The 22,626-nt window shown below is 42.3% G+C and overlaps 1 protein-coding gene across 4 annotated transcripts in view; it reads left to right on the top strand.

Moving 5' to 3' along the window:
• Positions 1 to 22,626, top strand: part of P4HA1 (prolyl 4-hydroxylase subunit alpha 1) — a 299,327-nt gene that overhangs the window by 37,742 nt on the left and 238,959 nt on the right. For all 4 annotated transcript variants that reach the window (XM_069240397.1, XM_069240396.1, XM_069240399.1 and 1 more), the window contains exons 2-4: positions 747 to 846; positions 1,504 to 1,600; positions 4,787 to 4,938. In XM_069240397.1, the coding sequence (XP_069096498.1) occupies positions 768 to 846; positions 1,504 to 1,600; positions 4,787 to 4,938 (328 nt within the window). In that variant the 5' untranslated portion in view covers positions 747 to 767. The remainder of the gene's footprint in view (positions 1 to 746; positions 847 to 1,503; positions 1,601 to 4,786; positions 4,939 to 22,626) is intronic.

Below are 22,626 nucleotides of genomic sequence, written 5' to 3'. Positions count from 1 at the left end.
GGAAGATAAGTTTATTTGGGCATCCACAGTTACATTCTTAAGAAACCTATATTTCAGTTTTTCTCTCTTTGCTGTTTTGAGAGCATGGTTCTGAGATCTTCTGCTTTTTCAGGGGACTGGAAACATGCTGTGACAATTTTTTTTTTTAAATGTAATCTATTTCCAGAAGTTGGACATCGATTCAGGAAAAGTACACTTACAACCATTTAATGTTAAGGTTTATTGATGGCTACATACATTGCTTGGTAAGACTGGGTTATTTATCATTTGTTAGTCTACACGTATTCCTTTACTTTGTTAAGAAAATTCATGATTAACTTTATCTAGGCCTTAACAAAAGTATGGTATCCCAAGAGGTAACCAAGGTAAGTAAGAGTTTGTTCTTTTCAGTATAATTGGCTCTTGTGCCGCTTATCATCGTCACAATCTGTGTTGCATTCTGTTGAAATCTGCCTAAGTGTGTGTCATTCTGTTCTTTTTAGCAAAGGTATCAAGAAACAAGGTGATGGTGTTTTCCAAAGATTTTCCACTTTGTGAAAATGGTGTAGTTTGGATTACAAAATAAGGCTTCGAGCTGTGCAGTCAATTTTGCCACTAGAATTTTTAGAGACAACATTTAACTTTGTGCCAGTTTTGTCACAGTTGCATTAGAAACCTCTGAAATGTCACTTGTACGTTTTTATAAATATGAATTAAAACTTGTTCATAAAGCATGTAATAAAAAAGAAAACTTGCATTTTTTTCAGGTGTACAGCATTAATAAAGCAATGGAAGTCCTGAAACTACTTTTGCTGGTGGGCCTGTTGTCTTACTCTTGTGCCCATACTGACTTCTTCACATCCATTGGTAAGATCTGCTTTACTCTTTTAGTAAAGTGTGTACATCAGTATTTTTATATTTTACCTTTATTTCAACGTATTTATAAGAGATGCATACTTTCTTGTGGATGCACCATGTCTCCGAGATGTAGCTTATCTGTTGTATCCCTGGATGTCTCTTCCAGTTTTAAAAACTTGATGTCTTTTTAAGAAACATTGCCAGATAGCTATCAATTATTTACATTAGGTACTAAACAGTATTAAATAAGTGCCTTTTTTCTAAGCTCATTTTCTCTTTGCTGAGGGACAATGTCAGTGCTCCAAGCTTGTCTTGGCAGCTATCCAGTAGTTAAATTAAAGTCCAATTCTTTAATTATTCAATTGCCAGTTTTATTTAGCACCTTTTGCAGCTCAAAAGGCTGCTTTTGAGGTGAAGAGAGATGCTTGTAGAAATGGTGAGTCTTACTTCATGCATGATTTTATTGTGTTGTGCAGTTTATAACTCCGTAGTGAGTGTGGTAGCGTAAGAGGTATAGACATAAATCCTAGGTCTGACTTTGTAATCCACACTCTACCTCACAAGAATCCAAACATAGGTGTGAGAAGCTGTGTATGAAGATGTCCATTTTGTGAAACCTCTTACCATGTGCTAATGGTATCTCACATTTTGACTTTGTTCTTTTAGGCCACATGACAGACTTACTCAACACAGAGAAGGACCTTGTGACTTCACTGAAAGATTATATCCGAGCAGAGGAAACCAAACTAGATCAAATTAAAGTGTAAGTTGCAAAATACTCTTGATTAGTACCTCAATATTTATCTACTCTGCATATATATATATATATATATATATATATATATATATATATAATATTTATTTTTTTTAAATTAATTTTGACATCGCTACCTGTTTTTGCTGGAAAGTTATTTTGTTTCATTCACTACCTTTTTCCCCAAAACTATTTTTGAAGGCCTCTCTTCACTGTTTTTTTTTTTTTTGTTTTTATGAAATTGTGAGCAGACAATTTTGAATCTGTTACTGTTGTTTCTATGTTTTTCCCTTGTCTGTTGTCACAAACCTACCCCTGTACTTCCCAAAAAACGTTGCCTTTTATCTTCAGTGCCTTTGCAATCCTAATTACCTTGCCTGCTTTTTATTTTTGTTCTTAACCGCTGCTTGGATTTCTTTTTTTCTTATTGATACATTCTTTTTTCACACTGTTATATACATTAATGCATAGAGGGTACTTAAATGAGTTAAATAGCATCTTACAACGTTATTGAAGAATTTGTCATTACGGCCACCTCGCTGTCTGTACGAAAGACTGTTTTACTTCACTCATTACCCACTCCCCCTGCCCTCCTATGGGCCGCAGTTGCCCACACGCGCTGCTTGGATTTCTTGCTTCTGAAATGCTGACCTTTTCACCCTGCTAATATCGGACACTTCTCAATAATTTTTGCCAATCATTTCAATTATCGCTGAAAGAACTCTTCGGGACTTGTTTGATTTGTAGTGGTCAACCATGAGCACATTGTACTCACAAGTAAAAAAGGAATTCATTAACCTTTTTTAAATAAAGTTATGTTTTCCTTATAGATGTGAATAAAATGGTTCTAGAAACCGGGATACTTGCCTACAGACAATTACAAAGAAGGTCATTTGTTTTGTCAGGAGTTTTGCATTACATTTCATCAACCTTGCAGTGAACCATCTTGTTCGATCAGAGTCTAATTAGCAACACTCTACAGTGGCTTTCAAGATTACTATGGGTCCTCGTGTTTCAAAAATGTATAAAGCCTCCAGCGGTCTACTATACTTTTAATGCCATAGTAACGGTCCTTGTTGGCTGCATTTTGTTGATAGTTTCAGCAGATGGGCCAAGAATTGAATTTGCTTGAAGTTGTACCTCCCTTTTAATGCCTGTGAGAAACATTCATACTTTGCACACATGGCACTTTTCACAGCATCTCTCCAGTGGTAAATCCTGCTTTTGCCACACCAGCCTATGAAGCAATTCTGTTTGGAGGAATGGGTGTAGTGTCTGAGTAGTAGCACCCCATAAATTCGAAATCCTTCTCCGATTAAATGTGTGAAACCAGCCATCCTCCATTATCAGTAGGTACTGAAGCAAATGGAAGTAAATTATTAAAAATGATAACCTGCATATGAGAAGCATAGGCAGTGAGCAGCAGAGTATTATGAGTAATTTCTTAGGGGGACACTGAATCTTTATGTTAGCGTCCCTTCATACAGAGGCCAGGGAATAGGTCCCTATTCATTGAATGAATGAATATATGTATGCACATAGTGGAATTCCAGTGACACAAACCTAGTGGGGGAGGCAGCCGATTAATTACCAGCAAGCAAGACTGCAATGGTGCAGGTAACAAATATTGTATTATTTCCAAGCTTTTGTGGTAAACAATGAAATATCAACATCTCTCTTATAGTTCACCTTTATTTCCTGCTCAAAATACATGGACGTATTGTGCTTTGGAATGCCCTTTAGCTCCTGAAAGCATTGTCTGATTTCAGAAGTTACAAACATGTCGAAGCAGAATTCAGTAAATGTGTTTTTAACTAATAAATTTAAGTTAACTTCAAGAGAGACCTTGACTTTAGATTTATCATAGGTGTTTGAAATCAATGATATACATGATTACAAAGTGGCAGTCGCCACTGGGTAGATATAGTTAGGATCGTATCGCGATAGGAAGTGCATTTTTTGGTTTGCTTATGTTTGGCGACGTTTGACAAATCTAAACAATTTTTTTGAATAAATAATAACAATCACCACAGCTCCTTCCTGTTTTGGTGTGATGCGTTATGTTTGGGGCAAGAAGAGAGGGGTCGGGAGGAGGGTGGCAGGGGATGGGGTTGGGGCACAAAGGCATTTTCCCCATTCTGCAGAACTGATTACACTAGGTTTGGCAGAAAGCTAAATATTCATCCAGAAGGAGTTCTTTATGTGATTGGGTGTAAATCCGTCAAGTCGTTTTTGAGCAATTAATGGTAAAATAAAATTGTATGTATCACCGCTCGGGTGATCTGTGGGGCCGACAGGTCTCATTGGGAGATCTTATTGGCTGGCACCACAACTAATACTAATACATTGTTAAAAGATTCCTAGAATTTAGCTAAAAAATACAAAGGTTAGTAATGTTATACTTGGGTGAAAATTTCAGTGACAACGTAATGTTTAAACAAAACCACTGAAATGTACTAGTTACAGCTATCTGGTAAAATTAAACTGTTGATGAGAAAGCTGTGTTGGGGAGGGGGGTGCAAGTTTTTGTTACTTTAGGGCACTAGTTATATTTACTCGAGATAACCATAACTAATGAATTGAAGTGTTTTTGTACATTTAAAACGTTATTTTGTCACTGAAAGTTTCACATAATTGTAACGATACTTTGACCTTTTTCCAGTGAAGGAAGATAGATAGATACATAGATGCACCAAGGTTAGTTTCAAATAATGAAGACTTCTCATTCCTGGCAATAGGACAAATTAGTTGTGGAAGCACCTTCAACTTGATACCATTTTTCCTTGATTCACTAGCATTCTAGATCAAAGTATGTCTATATATTTTCAGCATCAATTTATTTTAAACATAGTTTGTGTTGTGCTGTGAAGTAAAGAGATCCGTTAAAGAGGTCATCAGTAAACATCACCTGGAAAGTACACAAGATTAGCTCCTTAGATCACAAGAACATGTTTTGCATTCCTCTGCGGGTTCTTCAGACTATAGGAGGATATGTGTGCAGACTCTGTCCTATTGCCAGAGGATTTAGCATGAAATGACAGTTCTCCCCTCCCCCCGTCCTATTTAAGTAAAGTGCACTGATGTCCACCATTTAACTGGAGTTACATAAATGTAAAGTTTCTTTTTGTTGACCTTTTCTTAATAAAATACATTATTATCATAAGATATAAATCTAATTAACTGTATTTTTTGTAGATGGGCTGAAAAGCTAGATAAACTTACAAATACTGCTGTAAAAGACCCAGAGGAATTTCTGGGCCATCCCGTGAATGCTTTCAAACTGATGAAGCGGCTCAACACAGAATGGGGTCAGCTTGAAAGCTTGGTTTTGAAGGACATGTCCGATGGTAAGTTGTAAAATTTGCTAATGGGGCTTACCCTGTTAGTTCTGTTTAATGTGTTGCTTGTACCATTTTCTTTTCTTTAATTCCTTATGGGTTTTTCTCATAGTTTAGTGGTAGAATAGGGTCTCTGCTAGAGTTTAGGATCCCAACTGTAACCGAGGACTCTGCATACATAAATATAGGGGTGATTAATTTGCACAAACTGTACAATCTCCTCATTTTGAATATCGGTCTTTGCTCGGTTCTTCTTGCCTGCAGGAGTATTGTGCAAGGTTTAGATGGTGGCATATGCTGTGCGGTTTCAGATGCATACATTAATTTGGTTTTAAGGTTTTACTGCACTTCATTTGGTTCCCAAAACACTATAGTTAATTATTTGTTATTGTGGCTTTGATTGTTTCTGGCCAGCATGGTTACGACTTGAAGGTGGACATTTTTGTAAAAATCTTATTTTAAAATAATTTTGGTTGATTTCAATGTGGTAGGATACTTTTGTTTTGTTATCTTGTGCACTGGTGATCATTTTAGGCCTGTTATCCGTGGAAACTCTTTGTGCCAAATGGCTTAATCAGTCCTTCACGTGTGCATTGTGAAGTTTAATGATGCTTGCGCCTCTACCCATGATCTTCTCTTAAGTTTTTTTTTTTTTACGCTGCTGTCATACGAGATCTTTAGGAGATGTAACAGCAAAGGGTTTGTATCTAGACTGCAAGAAAGGTTTCAAGGTGTCATGTGTGGCATTTTATTATTGAAACATGCTAATGTGGTATCTTCTGTTTTTAATTGGTGCAATCACTCAAATAGAGGTTAATGTGGTGGCTAACTAATAGTTCTCTGTTATTTAGTGGCAAATATCTCCCTCAATGTCTTTTTTTATTTTTGTATTTTATTTTTTTATATACATTTTATCTTTTTAACTTCATTAACAAATCAAAGAACAACAAAATTGCAGTTACGTTTTAGATTGAAATAATAACAATGAAAGTTGTGTTAACTCCCCCCACATGTACAGTGCCATCAACAAAAAATGTCTGAGCATGATTGCTGCCTTTTGGTTTTTAAACTTACCAAACACCAGGCATTTATATTCATGTCATTAGGAATCCAGGTTTTGGTCTGTCCGCAAGGCCTCCAACCCAAAATCGCCTGCATCATCGCTTGCCATAATTGAATATCCTCCACCACTTTGTTGTCCTTCCTGGTACATGCATTATGAATCTCTTCTGCCAACGCCCATTCAGACTCATCCCTAACCCAAGAACCAACATTCGAGACTTTAGGATCCATCCAGCCAATAGCCACTTGCCTTTTTTGCTACGAGCAGCCCCCAGCTGTAGAAGTATGTACTGCATTTTCCTGTGCTTGGCTTTACTAATACACTCCTAGTAGACACTAGTTGAGGGAGACATCAAGCTGATTCTCTGTTTCCTGCGAGCACTTAGTGACCTCCTTCCAGAAGTCAGACACCTTGACATGTCGATGCCAGGTCTAATAAGCTAGCCCGTCTTCCAACCCCCTATCTGGCACTGTGACCACGTACTCTGAAATATTTCTCTTATAGTATATAGGTGGGGGGGGGTCATGCAAGTGTGGTGTAGGTAATTCAAATGTATCAATTTTAAATTTAGTGTATACTGAGACCTTTTTAAAACAACCTTGAAGCTGTTGTTAAGTACCCGTCTGTGTTCTTTATTGCTGGTGTCCCAGGCAAGTGTGGCCCTTGACGTGCTTTTGTCTATCTGCTTTCTGTGCCATATACATGTGGGTTCCAAGATTTCTGCCACAGCTCAACTGCAAAAGTGCCACACTGGTTTTGGTCTCAAGTGACGCGTTAAGAAAATCAGTCCATATTTTCCTGGCTGCGCCATTCAACTTAACATTGTGTTAGAATTGGCCTGACTACACCACTGAATGTTTCTCGGGCTTCCTGTATGGGATCAAAGGTATCTCTAGGGTCTTTCAGTACACTGCAACTCCAACATATCTTAGTGAGACGCTGGAACGGTTGGAGACCCCAGATGTGAAGCTCCCTGGCTAATTGCATTCTTTTCAGTACATTCAAGCCTGTCTTCTTCCGTACTCATGCTTTTTGTCTAATTGTGTAAGGATATACCTGTGGGAGCTTGATTTCTTGCATGGGCAACTATATTAGTGAGTCGGTACCATAAGTTCCCCTCCGCATTTTCCTTTCCTAGTTGTCCTCTCCCGATGGCCACTTGGCAGCATGCTGAATATGTGCTGCATAATAGTATATTTCCAGATCCGAGAGACCTAGTCCACCCTCCTCATCTAGCTTCAGCATGTCCAGTGCCACTGTATTATTTTTTTTTTCCTTGTTGGTTTATCCTTTCACACCAGGGACAAAAAATGTGGTGTCCAAGTTCTTAAAAATCTCTGGTTTTATTGGACACAACACATTCTGCATGTGATGAAGGCCTCTGTGGATAGGGACCATCTTTACGACCACCACTCCGCCCATTACTCATTACGGTCGGGAATTCCAGAATCAGATGAATGCGTCCAGCTAGAACCCCTCCCATCTTAAATGCATATTGCTAGGCTGGGGTCCATGCAACCATAATACCTAAATACCTTAATGTTTCATTTTCCCATCTTTAGCTGAAATTTGGCAATTGTAAGACACACTGCCAGAAGAACGATTGGAAATAATATGGTCTTGTGTGTATTTTTTTTAATGCCTGCAGCGCCACAAACTTCTGCACATGAACCAAAATAATTGGAACTGAATCTCTTTGGGACATTTAGAAAACCAGCGCATTGTCTGTAAAGAGGATAAATGAGAGAATCGACTCTCAATATCACACGAAAATTGTGTTAGACAATTAAAGAACAGTTTTGTCAGGGGAATTCCAATATTACGGAGACAAATCAATGTAGAGTACTGCCCCAATGCTTCACTCAACGGTGAGCTATCACATTCTCCACTTTACAATGATTTAGAGGGCTCACTCCTTGAAATATTGTAGGAGGCTGGCCTGGTTTGTAGTGGGTCACAAAGGTACTTACACCTTATACTTGGTCCAGTTATCCCTTATTAGTGAAATGTAGTCAGTGTCTAGAAGCCAGGCTGTCCAGAGGTAGCTGTAGGCAGAGCATCCAAGGCTGAAGTAGGAGACCTGCAAAGCTCTTGCAATACCATTGTAGTCACACAGTACTCACACACATGAAAGACAATACTCAGTGTTACAAAAATAAAGGTACTTTATTTTAGTCACACAATGCCAAAAATCCTTTGGACACTATATTCCCTTAGGAGGTAAGTAAATGACACAATATATATATATATAGTAGTAGCCTAAAAACAGGTAAGTACACAGTAGGAGAACAGTCCAAATTGTTTTTTTTCATAACTCTATTTTATTGAGTTTATAATAAAGAACTTAAAAACAAAGACAAAAACAAGCACTGCATTTCCATATGAGATACAACAATGTTCTTTGTTCTCCTGGGCGGAGGATGATGACACCTACAGACAAAGCAGACCAACAATAGCTATCCCCACCTCCCCTCCCAAAGGACCTAATATGTAACCAAGTTGTTTATAGATCACGTTCATTAGCGTTACCATGGTACCACAGTTGGTTGTCTCCTGTATGCATAGCATAACATACCATGGTCATCGATTATCCTCAGTGCTCCATTCAGAGCTGGACTCCCAATTTCCTCCATGAAGTGTTCTAATAATGTACTCCAAGTCGTTATGTCAGTCAGAGCCCCTTCCTCCCTACATGTCAGTCTCATGGTTTGTTCTTCGGCCACACCCCATTCCAAAACATCACGGGACCAACTAGAAGGGGATGGGCTTCGTGTACTCATCCAGCCTATAGCCACCCTCTGCTTAACCAGCATTAGAGCGAGCTGTGCAAATCTGTATCAGATGCACCTACCCCGTGGTCTCCGTAATATACCCAGGAGGCAAGTCAATGACGTTGGCTCGAGCCCCAAACCAGTAACCCTGTCCAATTTCTGAACCACCACCCACCAAAATTGCTGCACCTCCCTGCAGGACCAGGCCAAATGAAGAAATGAAACACTTGCCTCCCCACATCGAGGACACCCAGTCTCCCTTCTCTGGTCCATCTTATTAAGTCATATATACACGATGGGCAAAATTAAAGTGCATCAACTTAAATCTGTGGTTACAAGAGACCGTGCCAAATTCCAGTCCCCGTCTGCTAGAGGGTTCTCCAGTTCTCAATCCCAGGCCCTATGCGCTGCACACTCCACCCCCACACTATCCCCACGTAGTGCTCTATAAAACAGAGTAACCAGGTAGGAATCCTCTCCCCAATTTATTAACCCATTCAACACCTTGGAAGCTGAGGGGGCCACTCGAAATCCAGACCAGACCTCTCGAGACACACTCTCAGTCTTGGCATATTGCAAGGACTGTCCAGCGCTCAATCAAACGTAATTCGCGCCTCCCGAAAGGAAATAAACTCGCCATTGGGATATACATCACCCGCCACCAAGCTTCCACCCATTCTCCAAGCCTCCATTGACATTAAAGTATCCATATCCCGAAAGGGGCCCAAACTCCAGATCTTCAGCACCCTATCAAAGGGGGCATGTCAGAGTATTTTCTTAACCTCCTGCTCCCAGATCCCAGCCGTATTCTTAACCAAGTAGGGGACAGGAGTCCCCGACCTACCGCCGGACATTAAGGCATGCACTAGCTCCTCCTCCCAGCATGCCAGCAAATAGTCGCTTCTCCCACTTGTCCGTCTGCGTCATGTTGTAAATGAGCAGCATAATAATAGAGTCTAATATTAGGAAGTGCCAAGCGTCCATCTTCCATATCCCTTTGTAATGTGGACAACGCCATTCTGCTGTGGCGGCCAGCCCAAACCAGGGAAATCAATAGGCTATCCAGATGATTAAAAAGCCCAGCTGTCAATGGAAACAAAGAATTCTGGACCAGGTAAAGACACAGCAGCAAGAATACCATCGTGGCCACAGCTGCCCTCCCTATCAAAGATAAAGGCAGCTTATTCCAAAACGATACAGAGCAATGCAAACCCTTCAACACCCGTTCCACATTGTGCGTCAGATGTGCCGTCGTCATATGTGTAACCCATATGCTCAAATATCAAATTTTCAAGCTCCCATCTAAGCCCCACCTCTGGTAAATCATCTGGCAGGGTGTCACATGGTGATCCTAGGGGAAACAGCAATGACTTTTTCCTATTCAACCATAAACCAGATACAGCCCCAAATTCTTCCATCAACTGTAACAACAAAGGGACCGAAACGCATGGATCTCGAAGGTATAGCAATGCACCATCGGCGTATAGGGAGATGAGATGAGTGACCCGTCCCACCTGCACGCCCCAGGGCTCCAATTCCTCATGTAGCCAGGTCGCCAGCGGTTCTACCGCTAAGGCAAAAGGGAGTGGTGATAGTGGGCATCCCTGTCTGGTCCCCCAACCCAAGCGCCCCAGCATCCGACAGCTCTCCGCTCACCCGAACATGTGCAGTGGGAGCAGTGTACAACAAACAAACCAAGCACAAAATTGAGGGCCAAATCCCATTCCCCGAAGGACTGCCAATAGGTACTTCCCCTCCACAGTATCCAAAGCCTTCTCTAGATCCAGCGAGATTAATACCAATTTGGCTACCGCCCCTGAAGTTTCTTGTAAAACGTGTGCCAAACGGCATAAGTTGTACTACGACCGGGAATGAACACGCATTGATCCCCGTGTACCAGACCCCAGATCCCCCCCCTCGCAGTCGAGTAGCCAAAATTTTACACAGAATATTGACATCGGTATTAGGCATAGTGAGAGGACGATATGAGGAAGGGTCATCAGGATCTCCCCAAGGCTTAAGCACTAGACAGACAACGCCCTGCCGCATGGCCTCAGGAAGAATACCCTGATCCCGGGCTTCCTCAAACACCGGCAACAACCTCTCCCTAAGAAGGAGAGAAAACGTTTGGTACAACTTGATTGGGAAACCGTCCCCACAAGGCGAATTAAATTTCCACAACGCCTCCAGGACCGCACCCACTTCTTCAACTGTTATCTCAGCCCCTAGACTTTCCATACAATCCGGCTCCAGCTGCGGAAGTCTCATCCGTTTCAGAAACTCCCCTAAGCTAGCATCGAAGACTGGAGGACCAGACCTGGATACAACCTGCAAATGCTCCACTAATACCCCAAAAATATCTCAGCGATTGTTCACCTGTACCCTCTCCGCATTCTTAATGTACAGGTTGGGAGGAGGTTCAACCTCCCGCTTAAGGAGTCATGCCAGCAATTTACTAGACATGTCTCCCTCCCTATGGAGACTCTGTCTATACGATCTAAGGGTAACCTTATCCAGCATATGCAGCAGTTACTGACCTTCTTAAACAACCGAAGCTGCTCTTGCTCAACCTCTTGAGTTACTGGTGCCTATTGCTGTACTACCTCCAGTGCACTCTCCCAACCTGTAAGTTCCTGTTCCATTTCTTTGCGCACCCCACATGCAGTGCTGTGACATACTCCCCTTAAGACTGCCTTCATGGCATCACATTCCATGCCCCTTGAGTTAGTCGTAACCCAATTCACATCCTAATAGTTCTTAAGGGCCACCGCCATTTTCTCACGACAGCCAGCCTGCAGCAAAAAACGACGCAGGCATACGCCAACTGCGAGACACTTTAGCATCAGTTGCCCACAACACGTGCATGATCAGACCAAAACCTCCCCAAATGCTTGACATTCATTACCTGTGATTGTTGGAAGGCATCCTATTTCTAGCCTTGTTACCCCCACTTTTGGCCTGTTTGTGAGTGTATGTCAGGGTGTTTTCACTGTCTCACTGGGATCCTGCTACCCAGGGCCCATTGCTCATATTGAAAACCCTATGTTGTCAGTGTGTTTGATATATGTCACTGGGATCCTGTTAGTCGGGACCCCAGTGCTCTTAAGTTTGTGGCCTGTATGTGTTCCCTGTGTGGTGCTTAACTATCACTGAGGCTCTGCTAACCAGAACCTCAGTGTTTATGCTCTCTCTACTTTCTAAAATTGTCACTGCAGGCTAGTGACTAAATTTACCAATTCTCATTGGCACACTGGTACACCCATATAATTCCCTTGTATATGGTACCTAGGTACCCATGGTATTGGGGTTCCAGGAGATCCCTGAGGGCTGCAGCATTTCTTTTGCCAACAATAGGGAGCTCAGACAATTCTTACACAGGACTGCCACTGCAGCCTGAGTGAAATAACGTCCACGTTAATTCACAGCCATTTTTCACTGTATATACCTTATAAGTCACCTATATGTCCAACCCTCACTTGGTGAAGGTTAGATGCCAAGTTACTTTGTGTGTGGGCACCCTGGCACTAGCCAAGGTGCCCCCACATTGTTCAGTGCAAATTCCCTGAACTTTGTGAGTGCGGGGACACCATTACACGCGTGCACTGTACATAGGTCACTACCTACGTGTAGTGTCACAATGGTAACTCCGAACATGGCCATGTAACATGTCAAAGATCATGGAATTGTCACCCCAATACCATTCTGGTATTGGGGGGACAATTCCATGACCCCCCCCCGGGTCTCTAGCACAGAACCCGGGTACTGCCAAACTGCCTTTCCGGGGTTTCCACTGCAGCTGCTGCTGCCAACCCCTCAGACAGGATTCTGCCCTCCTGGGGTCTGGGCAGCCCCGGCCCAGGAAGGCAGAACAAAGGATTTCCTCTGAGAGAGGGTGTTACATCCTCTCTCTTTGGAAATAGGTGTGAAGGGCTGGGGAGGAGTAGCCTCCCCCAGCCTCTGGAAATGCTTTGGTGGGCACAAAGGGGGCCAAAGTTGTTCTGCCCACCAGTGGGCAGATGGGGCAGTTACTCCTGAACCACGCCACGGGGGGGGGCAGAAAGTCTACTAGACGCCAGGGAATAAAAAAAAAAATGGTGTGGTGTGGTGGTGGCTACCAACCAGTATGGGCATGGTTATGCCCCCACCCCAACTGAAGGGGGTAACAGTCTTTCACCTCTCCCCCTGCACACTAAAACATCTTATCCCACGGCAAGCAAGAGGAGATTTGATTATTTGGGGTTTTGGTTTTACATTTAGGCCATGAGAGCTTGGCTATCTCTCAAAATCGTCCCACTTGGAATGGTTAGGGCTGCACTTTTTGGACTTTGGGACGCTGCCATGTAGAAAAGTCCACAAGACCTAGACACATCTGAAAACTAAACATCTTGGTGAGTCCAGGGTGGTGTGCTTCACATGCACCTTGCACCATTTTCCTACCACAATGCCCTGCAAACCTCCAACTTTTCTGGAAATCACACATTTTTCCAACATTTTTGTGATGGAAGCTTATGGAATCTGCAGGAATCCACAAAATTCCTACCACCCAACATTGTCTCATCTGTAGAGATATACATTCTGCCCCACTTGTCAGCCCAAAAATGTTTTTTTTCAAACTGCCCTTTTGGTCTTGCTTTGGTTCCACCTCAATCTTGACAAGTTTTTGGCTCTTCCCTGTCACAGGCACTTGGCCCACCTACACAAGTGAGGTATCATTTTTACTGGGAGACAGAGGGGAATGTTTGGTGGTAGGAAATTTGTCCCGGTACTGTGATCTAACACACAAATGTGGGAAAAATGTGAGTTTTTTTTTTTTATTTTATTTTTTTTATTTTATTTTTTTTAAGCTAAATTTGAGGTTTTCTGAGGATTCTGGGTAAGAAAACACTGGGGGATCCATGCAAGTCACACCTCCCTGGACTCCCTCTGGTGTCTAGTTTTCAGAAATGTCTGGGTTTGGTAGGTTTCCCTGTATGGCTGCTGAGCCCAGGACCAAAAACGCAGGTCCTCCCAACAACCCCCTCCCCCCCCAAAAAAATAGGTTGATAATTTTGATGTGTCCAGGTACTGTTTTGGGGCGTTTCCTTTTGTAGGCCTACCCACAAGTGAGGTACCGTTTTTATCAGGAGACTTGGGGGGGGGGGGGGGGGTTGGGGGGGGGGGGGGGGGGTTGGGGGGGGGGGGGGGTTGGGGGGGGGGGTTGGGGGGGGGGGGGGGGGGGTTGGGGGGGGGGGGGGGGTTGGGGGGGGGGGGGGGGGGGTTGGGGGGGGTTGGGGGGGGGGGGGGGGAAGGAAATTTGTGGTTCCTCTCAAATTCCAGAACTTTCTGTCACCAAAATGTGAGGAAAAAGTTTTTATTTTGTTTCTTTTTTGGGGGGGGGGGGGGGGGCAAATTGTGAGGTTTGCAAAGGTTTCTGAGTAACAGAACCTGGTGAGAGCCCCACAAGTCACCCCAGCTTGGGTTCCCCTAAAAAATGCACAGGTTTGTTAGGTTTCCCTAGGTGCTGGCTGAGCTACAGGCCAAAATCCACAGCTAGGCACTTTCCCAAAAACACGTCTGATTTCAATGTAAAAATGTGATGTTTCTATGTTGCGTTTCCTGTCGCGAGCATTAGGCCTACCCACGCAATTGAGGTACCATTTTTATCGGGAGACTTGGGGGAACACAGAATAGCAAAACACGTGTTATTGCCCCTTGTTTTTCTCTACATTTTTTCCTTCCAAATGTAAGACAGTGTGTAAAAAAGACATCTATTTGAGAAATTCCCTGTAATGCACATGCTAGTATGGGGACCCCAGAATTCAGAGATGTGCAAATAACCACTGATTCTCAACACCTTAACTTGTGCCCATTTTGGAAATATAAAGGTTTCCTTGATACCTATTTTCACTCTTTATATTTCACCAAATGAAGTACCATATAGCCTGTATAGAATGAAAACCCATTGCAAGGTGCAGCTCATTTATTGGTTCTGGGTATCTAGGGGTCTTGATGAACCTACAAGCCCTGTATATCTACGCAACCAGAAGAGTCCAGCAGACATAACAGTATATTGCTTTAAGAAATCTGACATTGCAGGAAAAAGTTAGAGTAAATTGTGGAGAGAAATTGCTTTTTTTTTTTTTTTTTTTTACCTCAATTTCAATATGTTTATTTCAGCTGTTACTTTCTGTAGGAAAACCTTGACGGATCTACACAAATGACCCCTTGCTGAATTCAGATTTGGGTTTACTTTTCAGAAATGTCTAGCTGTCCGGGATCCAGCATTGGATTCCCACCCATTTCTGCCACTAACTGGAAGGAGGCTGAAAGTACAAAAAATAGTAAAAATGGGATATGTCCCAGTAAAATGCCAAAATTGTGTTGATGTTTTCGGATTCATGTCTGGCTCTCGAAAGTGGGGAAGATGGTGATTTTTAGCCCCGCAAACCATTTGGCAATGCCTTTTTCAGCGGAAAAAAACGCATGCTTTCTGCAGCACTTTTTTTTCCCATTTTGTTTAAAAAAAAAAAAAAAAAATACTTTGTATCTGTACTTTGACTAATTTCTTGGTCTCCTCCAGGGGAACCCAAAATCTCTGGGTACCTCTAGAATCCCTCGGATGTTGGGGGGAAAAAAGGACACAAATTTGGCATGGGTAGTTATGTGGACAAAGTTATGGGCGCCTAAGCACGAACTGCCCCAAATAGCCATAAAAAGGCTTGGCACCTGATGGGGGAAAAGGCCTGGCAGCGAAGGGGTTAACCATTGCCCGTTTTTGGAAATTGCCTGGTACCCCGCCCATAACTCTTAGGTGGACGAAAGCATCACATTTTTGCCATGAAATAATTGACAACAATTATACAAGATATTTTAGAGAACCTACCTTTTGCACCTATGTCCAGAGGGACAACCTAGCCGGTTAGCACATAGCGAGTGGCTAAAATGTGCCAGACCACTGGAAATTCAGCTTAAGTGGTAAGCTTTAATAAAAGTAAGTGCTTTTTTTTTTTTTTTTTTACAGGCTTGAATCATGGTCTAAATCTTGTACTATTACATCATTTTTGTGCTTTTTAATGGGGTGTGTTCTGATCTAACTCAGTCAATGCGAACATTTCTCTGTATATAATCGTCTGCCTTTAAAATTCACCTGGCTTTTTATATTCCAAAAGTATCCTTAGGGCCTATGTTCTCTGGTATTTTGAATATCCTATTATTAAAGTGTCCTGTGCTGTGTCCTGTATTTCTGTGGTTACTTGGTAGATGCCATTATCTATGGGCTATCTCTAAATGATGAAATGACAGACGAGCTTTAAAGTCAAGTATGAAATACGTATATAATGTAATGCTATTAAACATGCATACTACCTCAAGCACTTATTTTTCTACAGATAACCCCAATTCATTTATGTAATAGAACAACCAAAGTATATTCAAACCTTCGATTTTGTATTGCATATTCGGACAGTAATCATAATGCTCGTGGTGAACGTTCTCAAAACTGCAAATGGTAGTCAGTTGACTTTAGGAGTGAAATCGAAGTAGTGTCATATTTAACTAAATATATTGACCCATATGAATAATAATATAGAAAAACTTGGTATAGACATTATCAATTTTTCAACCATAAAAATAAGAGAAACTAGATATTCACCATGGCAGAACTTCATGAATTGAAACTTCAAGCACAGTTAGGTTAGTAGTTCGTTTATGGTTTCAGGCAGCCCCGGTGTAAGCATGGAGGCAATAGGGGAACTTCCTCTGTGTATCTGGCAGTACCAAACCTACAAATGAATGTACATCTGTGATGTTTTGCGATTGTTTAGGCATTACCCACACTGTCCAACATCCGAGAGAGAGTGTGAGTCAGCAGTGTTTCTTCAAGAGGTATGTGTTGTGACGTAAGTTCGTGAAATGTAATTGTATGAATATTGTCCCAGCTGCCCACCCATAACTCTGTATGCCAGTGTAATCTTACAGGCATATTATGATGTCATTTACAATATTGAGTGAGGTGAGGAGGTCTGTGAAGGAGCTGGAGGAGGCAGTTGTTTTCTGTGCTCCCTGTACTGTTGAGGCCTTTAATGGAAATAAATCAAGTTACAGCTTGTCAGCGTCAATCCGTTACTACAAATTTGGCCCAGCGCTTGAACCCATGCATTTCCCACGTCTGCAGCAACTGCTATAGTGATTTTACTACTACAGCGGTTTGGAAACACTGTCTGAGTACTTAGTATTTTGACTGCTTTTGAACTGTGGCATTACGGTGAGCTGTTTTTACAAGCACTACTTAGAAAATAGTAATCTATGCGAAACAACCATCGCACAGCTGTTTTATTTAATCTGGAGCAACATTCTGAGCTGCCAGGGTCTGGGCCAATCCTTGCAATGTAAGTTTCAAGTCATTACTTAAGCACTGCAGTTTCATTCTCTGAACTGTTCGGACAGCATTTCTTTGGTGTTCCTCACTCCTGACTTCCACTAGTCAATTTCTGCCTGGTGATTGTTTTAGGCCTCATTTCAACATTTACCAGGGCCTGCGCTGTCCGTTCTATACTAGAATAGCATTCTTTCGAATCTTCTCAAGGCAGCTCATTTCGTACATTGTTTAAAGCAGCACTGCCACCTACTGGCTGGAAGCATAAATCTATATTAATTTAAGCTATGTCTGACGTTCGCAGAGGAAAATAGCTACATTTTTGGTACATTTATCCAGCAGCAATATAAGTTCCTTGATACATTTGTGAAACTAAGAAAAGGTTTTACTGGAGAACCCATTGCACTATTAGGGTACAGAGAATTACTGTTTGAATGTAAGAATGATAAAGCTGAGTACAAGCTGTATATTGCTAAAACCAGTCCATCTGTATTAGGATGGTGTAGAATGACCAGACGTCCCGGATTACCCCTGACAGTCCTGTTTTTTCAGAGGACTGTCCTGGTGTCCCGACCCTTTGCTTCATTTTAAATAAATCTCCCGGTTTTTGGGTCAAAGGTCAGGTCAAACTGGCAACCTTTCGTTAATTTTAAATAAATGTCCCGGTTTTTGTTGATGGTAGCAAGACGTGCCAACTGAAAACTCATTTTATGTGTAGATTTAAGAGATTTGAACAGAAAACTTTTGGTTGACCAATTTCCTCTTCCAAGGATTACTGAAATGATATTTCTTACCAAAGGCATTACGCGGTTCAGAACTATAGATTTAACATCAGCATACCACCTGGTACCATTGCACCCAGAGAGTCGCAGGTTGATGGCGTTCATCACGCTGTTTGGTTTTCAGTTTGTCAGAGCACCATTTTGTCTGGCGTCAGCTGCCTCAATATTTCAATGACTAATGTTCAAGTTATTCAAAAATGTTAAAGATGTTAAACGAGTAATATTCTTTCAGGATGACATCCTGCTAATGACTATGCTAAATGTAAGTTTGCTAAAAATGCTGTTACATATTGTGGGCATGAAATAAGTTGGAACAGTGTAAAAGCCCACTTCTTCTTTAGTAGAAGCAATAAAGAATGCACCTGCATCTACTAACAAAGATGAGATAAGAGCATTCTTGGGGATGGCTGAATTTTATTCCAAATATGTCAGGAAATTTTCAAGTAGAACATTCCCCATTAGAAAACTTTTGAAAAACAAGTGTGATTTCCTCTGGTCAAAAGAGTGCCAGGAGACATTTCAGGTAATTAAAGATGACATTAATGCACCTGCCTTGCAAGGATTTGACCCGAAGTTAAGAAGTATAGTAACAGATGCTAGTTGAAAGGGATTAGGTGCTGTATTAACACAAGTGGATAAGGAAAGAAACAAATGTGTTATTGCATATGCATCTCGCTCACTAACTTCCACAGAAGGCTGTGATTTAAAAAAGAGGCACTTGCATGTGTATGGGGTTTGGAACATTTTAGAGAATACATTTTGGGATCATGAATTACCCTTTGCAGTGACCATAAACCTTTGACCAAGGTCTTCACTACCAATGGTTTATTAAATGCATCTCTGAGATTGAGATTGGCTTTCATGTCCATCAAATTACTAGATTAGACCCATGAGGTGTGCCATGTACAGGGGTGTTAAGAACAAGGTTGCAGATTTTTAGGTCAAGCGTAAGCGTTCAACCTCGTGCATACTTTTACTAGGTCGAGCGTAAGCGTTGGACCTCTTGTATACTTATGGCTTAAAGCAATTTCATTTGTTGGTTGCAGTGTTCTTTTAAAAATCCTTGCTCGCTAGTGGTCGGCTCTGCCCTTTTCTCCCTCCTTTTTCTGTTTCATAGCAGTGCCCAACTACTGTATTGCACCACTTTGTTTTTTTTATCTGTTGCTATGACGGACTATTTTTGTTATTTCTTTGGCGCTCCCCTTTTACTGTGGGTGTTTTAGGCTGGTAGCTGTCTGTGTTTTATAGCAGCCTTCCATTCCTCCCATCTTATCCCATGTAACTAACATTTGTTTTGGCTTTATTCCAGTGTTGTCCTCGTTTACCTCTGGCTCCTAAAATAATTTTAGTTTACAAAAGAAAAAAACTGGTTGTTTAGCTCACTGCTTATGAAAGCCACAACATGCCCTTTTGGTAGAGTGTAGCTAAACCTAGACGAGTGATGTGAAACTTGGTTAGCCTTGCATCGCATATCGAGTCTTTCTTTCCAGGGCCCCTCCCTGACAGCACTCACCACATGCACACAGGGCATTGCTTATTTCCTTTATAGGGGCCATTACTCTTCTCGGGCTGCTCTGGCCCTTGAAATGCAAAGCAAGCATGATTTTCATTCTGGTAAAATAAAAATAAAATACTTTTCCAGCCTTATTTTCCAATTTCTGTTCAGACATTTACAAAACGTGAGGTAGTGCAGTCATCTTTTCGCTCCTCAAGGGCTTGTGATTTCTGTCAGTAGCTGCCAGTGACTACCAAAACGTATCAGGAAAAGACAAAATTATGTGACTGGGTTGACCAATTTACGTGGCAAGAAAAGACCAGTTCTGAATTGACAATGCCAATAGCTCTAAGTCAAGAAAATGTGTGTCCTATTGCATTACAAATGCTTGTTTAAGCCAGTTACCACTTCTTATGAAAGCTACGCCTGGAAATTAGTTTCAGAAGTGTTGTGTGGCTGAAATTGATGAAGAAATGTGTGGTATACATGAGTGAATGGAAAGAGGCTATGGGTAAGGATGAGGTTTTCCAGAAGATTCATATATGGATAAGTGAAGAAGGGCCTACCAAAGAACACCTGGAAGTAAGTTTGTGGTTGTGTTGGGAATTAAAACATGAGCTCTCATTTGAAAATGATAAAGCATATATCGCAACAAAAGAGTGATTTCTCCTGAAAGCTTAAAAAGAAAATTGCTAAATTTGTGTCATGAAGGCTTTTTGGGCACAACTAAAAACGGAGTCAAATACGTATACTGATGGCTAGGGTTGGATGCAGCCATTGAAAGAAAAGTAAGAGAATGTGTGTTATGTAACAATTCAGAAAAGTCTCTAAACCTACTCAGACCAGTGGTCAGATGTGTAAGTGCTATCTAAAGTGGAAGCACAGACAGTGGGGAGTATTATAGATGAGGTGTTGAGGGGAGGTTTACCTTATCCTTACTGATAACGGACCTCAATTTACTTCAGATGTTTTCTAATTGCATTTAAAAATGAATGGTTTTATACATAATACCACCTCCATATAGCATCCTGCTGGAAATGGTGCTGTTGAGCGCTTTAACAGAGTGCTAAAAAGCACAATACAATTGGCTAAATGAGCAAATTTGCTTCGGATAAAATAAGTGTGGCGTACTGTGTGGACTTACAAGGTGACACCTTGCGGGTCCACAGACCACAATTAATTTGAAGTAATGGGGTTGCATTCTTGTCTTGAAGAATGTGGAGTGGTTGTCCAAATCTAGGATGAGTGAATGGACATTCTCCGAGGTAAAAAGGAAGCTGTATACCTGAAAAGAAGTGTACAGAATATTATGATAGAAAAAACACAACTATCAAAATGTATGAGTACAGGTAGGAGAAATGGGTAAGAGTTAAAAGACCTGGTGCATATAAAATAGTAGTGAATGAAGATGTCTACAACCATTAAAAGTATTTTGCAATTCAGTTTTATAGAATGATGGCAAGGTGTAGGAAGCTGGCCTGGTGTGTGGTGGGTACCAGTGGTACTTACACCTGATACCAAGTTCAGGTATCCCCTCCTAGTGAAGTGTAGGCAGTGTCTAGCAGCCAGGCTCTCTACAGGCAGCTGTGGATGAGCAGCCAAGGCTTATCTAGGAAACCTACAAAGCTCATGCTATACACTGTAGGCACACACACACATGAGAGAAAACACTCAGTTGTTCGAAAATAAAGGTACTTTATTTTTGGCACAAATCACCACAAAATACTAGACAGGTGACCCACCCTTAGGAGGTAAGTAATACACTAAATATGTACACAAGCAATCTGCACTGTTTTCTAACCTTTTCTATGCCTATTTCAAACAGTAATAACCAATAGTGACCCTAGGGGGGAGCACAAACCAAATACAAAAAAACAAATGGAATGGGAACAAGGGATCCCCACCTAGGTAAGTAAGATGTGTAGAGGGGAGCTGGGAGTACTCGAAAACCATGGAGGTAAGTAACACAGTACCCCCAGCAACTAGGAATGCAGGAGTAAAATACTGGATTTTTCCCCAAACCACACAAAAGGAGGAAAAGAAAAAAAGGACACCCAGAGAAGACTGCAAGAAAACCCGCGGTGGGTTCCTTAAGGAAGAAGACCTCTGGAGAGAGGGGAGCAAGTCTAAGAATCATAGAGTCCAGGAGGAGTAGGAGATACTACCTACCCAGCTGTGGATGCAGGAGTTGGTTGACTGTTCTGAAGAACAGGTCAGCACTTCAGCCCAGGAGCTGGAGAAGAGTTCCAGATGAATACAGAAGATGTCCCACTCCAGAAGGAAGGCTGCAGACGGGTGTTGGTGCAGGATTCCCACCATCAAGCCTTGGCAAAAGCAAACTCGCAGTTATTGGAAAAGAGGTGGTGCCGGGACCAGGAGGACTCAACCCAAGAGGGAACCCTCAGCGCTGCAGAGTCCACAGGAGCAGTGGTAGCACCCACAGGACTGGGACACAGGAGTTGCAGAAGGAGCCCACGCAGCACTACAGAAGAGGATCCCATGCTGCAGGAGAACCACGCAGGAGGCTGTGCTTTGCAGGATGGAGTTCTGGGAGCTGGAGCTACTCGTCGCCTGAAGATCCCATGGAGGAGTAGCAAACAAGCCTTGGCAGCTGCAAGAGACGCGGTGCACGGGGGTTCTGTTCTGCATGGGAATGCAAGGGCTTACCTCCACCAAAGTTGGACAGCTGGTAGAGAGGACCAAAAGGAGTACTCCGGACTACCATCCTTGATGCAGGATCCACGCAGCTCGGCAGGAGAGGGGATCCACGCAGCAGGTCGTCGTTTGTTGTGGGTGCCTCTGGTTGCAGGGAAGTGACTCCTTCAGTCCAAGGGAGATTCCTTCTTCCTGTGAAGGTTGAAGAGTGCACGGCAATGAAATTGTTGCAAAGTCGACAGGAGCCCTGTAAACAATGTTGCTGAAGAGTCCTTTCTTCTTGGAAGCAGCTTGTTGAGTCCTGGAGGTCAAGATTGCAGAGGAGTCCTACTGGAATCTTGCAAGCCGAATCTGAGGACCCACCCAAGAGAGAGACCCGAAATAGCCCTGAAAGGGTGATTGGCCACCTAACCAGGTAAGCACCTTTCAGGAGGGGGCTCTGATGTCACCTCCCTGGCCTGGCCACTCAGATGCTCCCAGAGTTCCCTGCCAACCTTAGAATCAAGATGGCAGAACTCCTGGGGTGGTGATGGACAGGGGAATGGTCACTCCCACTCCCATTGTCCAGTTGCGTGCCA

This window comes from Pleurodeles waltl, chromosome 6 (genome assembly GCF_031143425.1).
Source record: "Pleurodeles waltl isolate 20211129_DDA chromosome 6, aPleWal1.hap1.20221129, whole genome shotgun sequence".
Taxonomy (NCBI): Eukaryota; Metazoa; Chordata; class Amphibia; order Caudata; family Salamandridae; genus Pleurodeles; species Pleurodeles waltl.
Note: the sequence above shows the minus strand (reverse complement) of the source record. Positions and strands in the feature narration are given on the sequence as shown.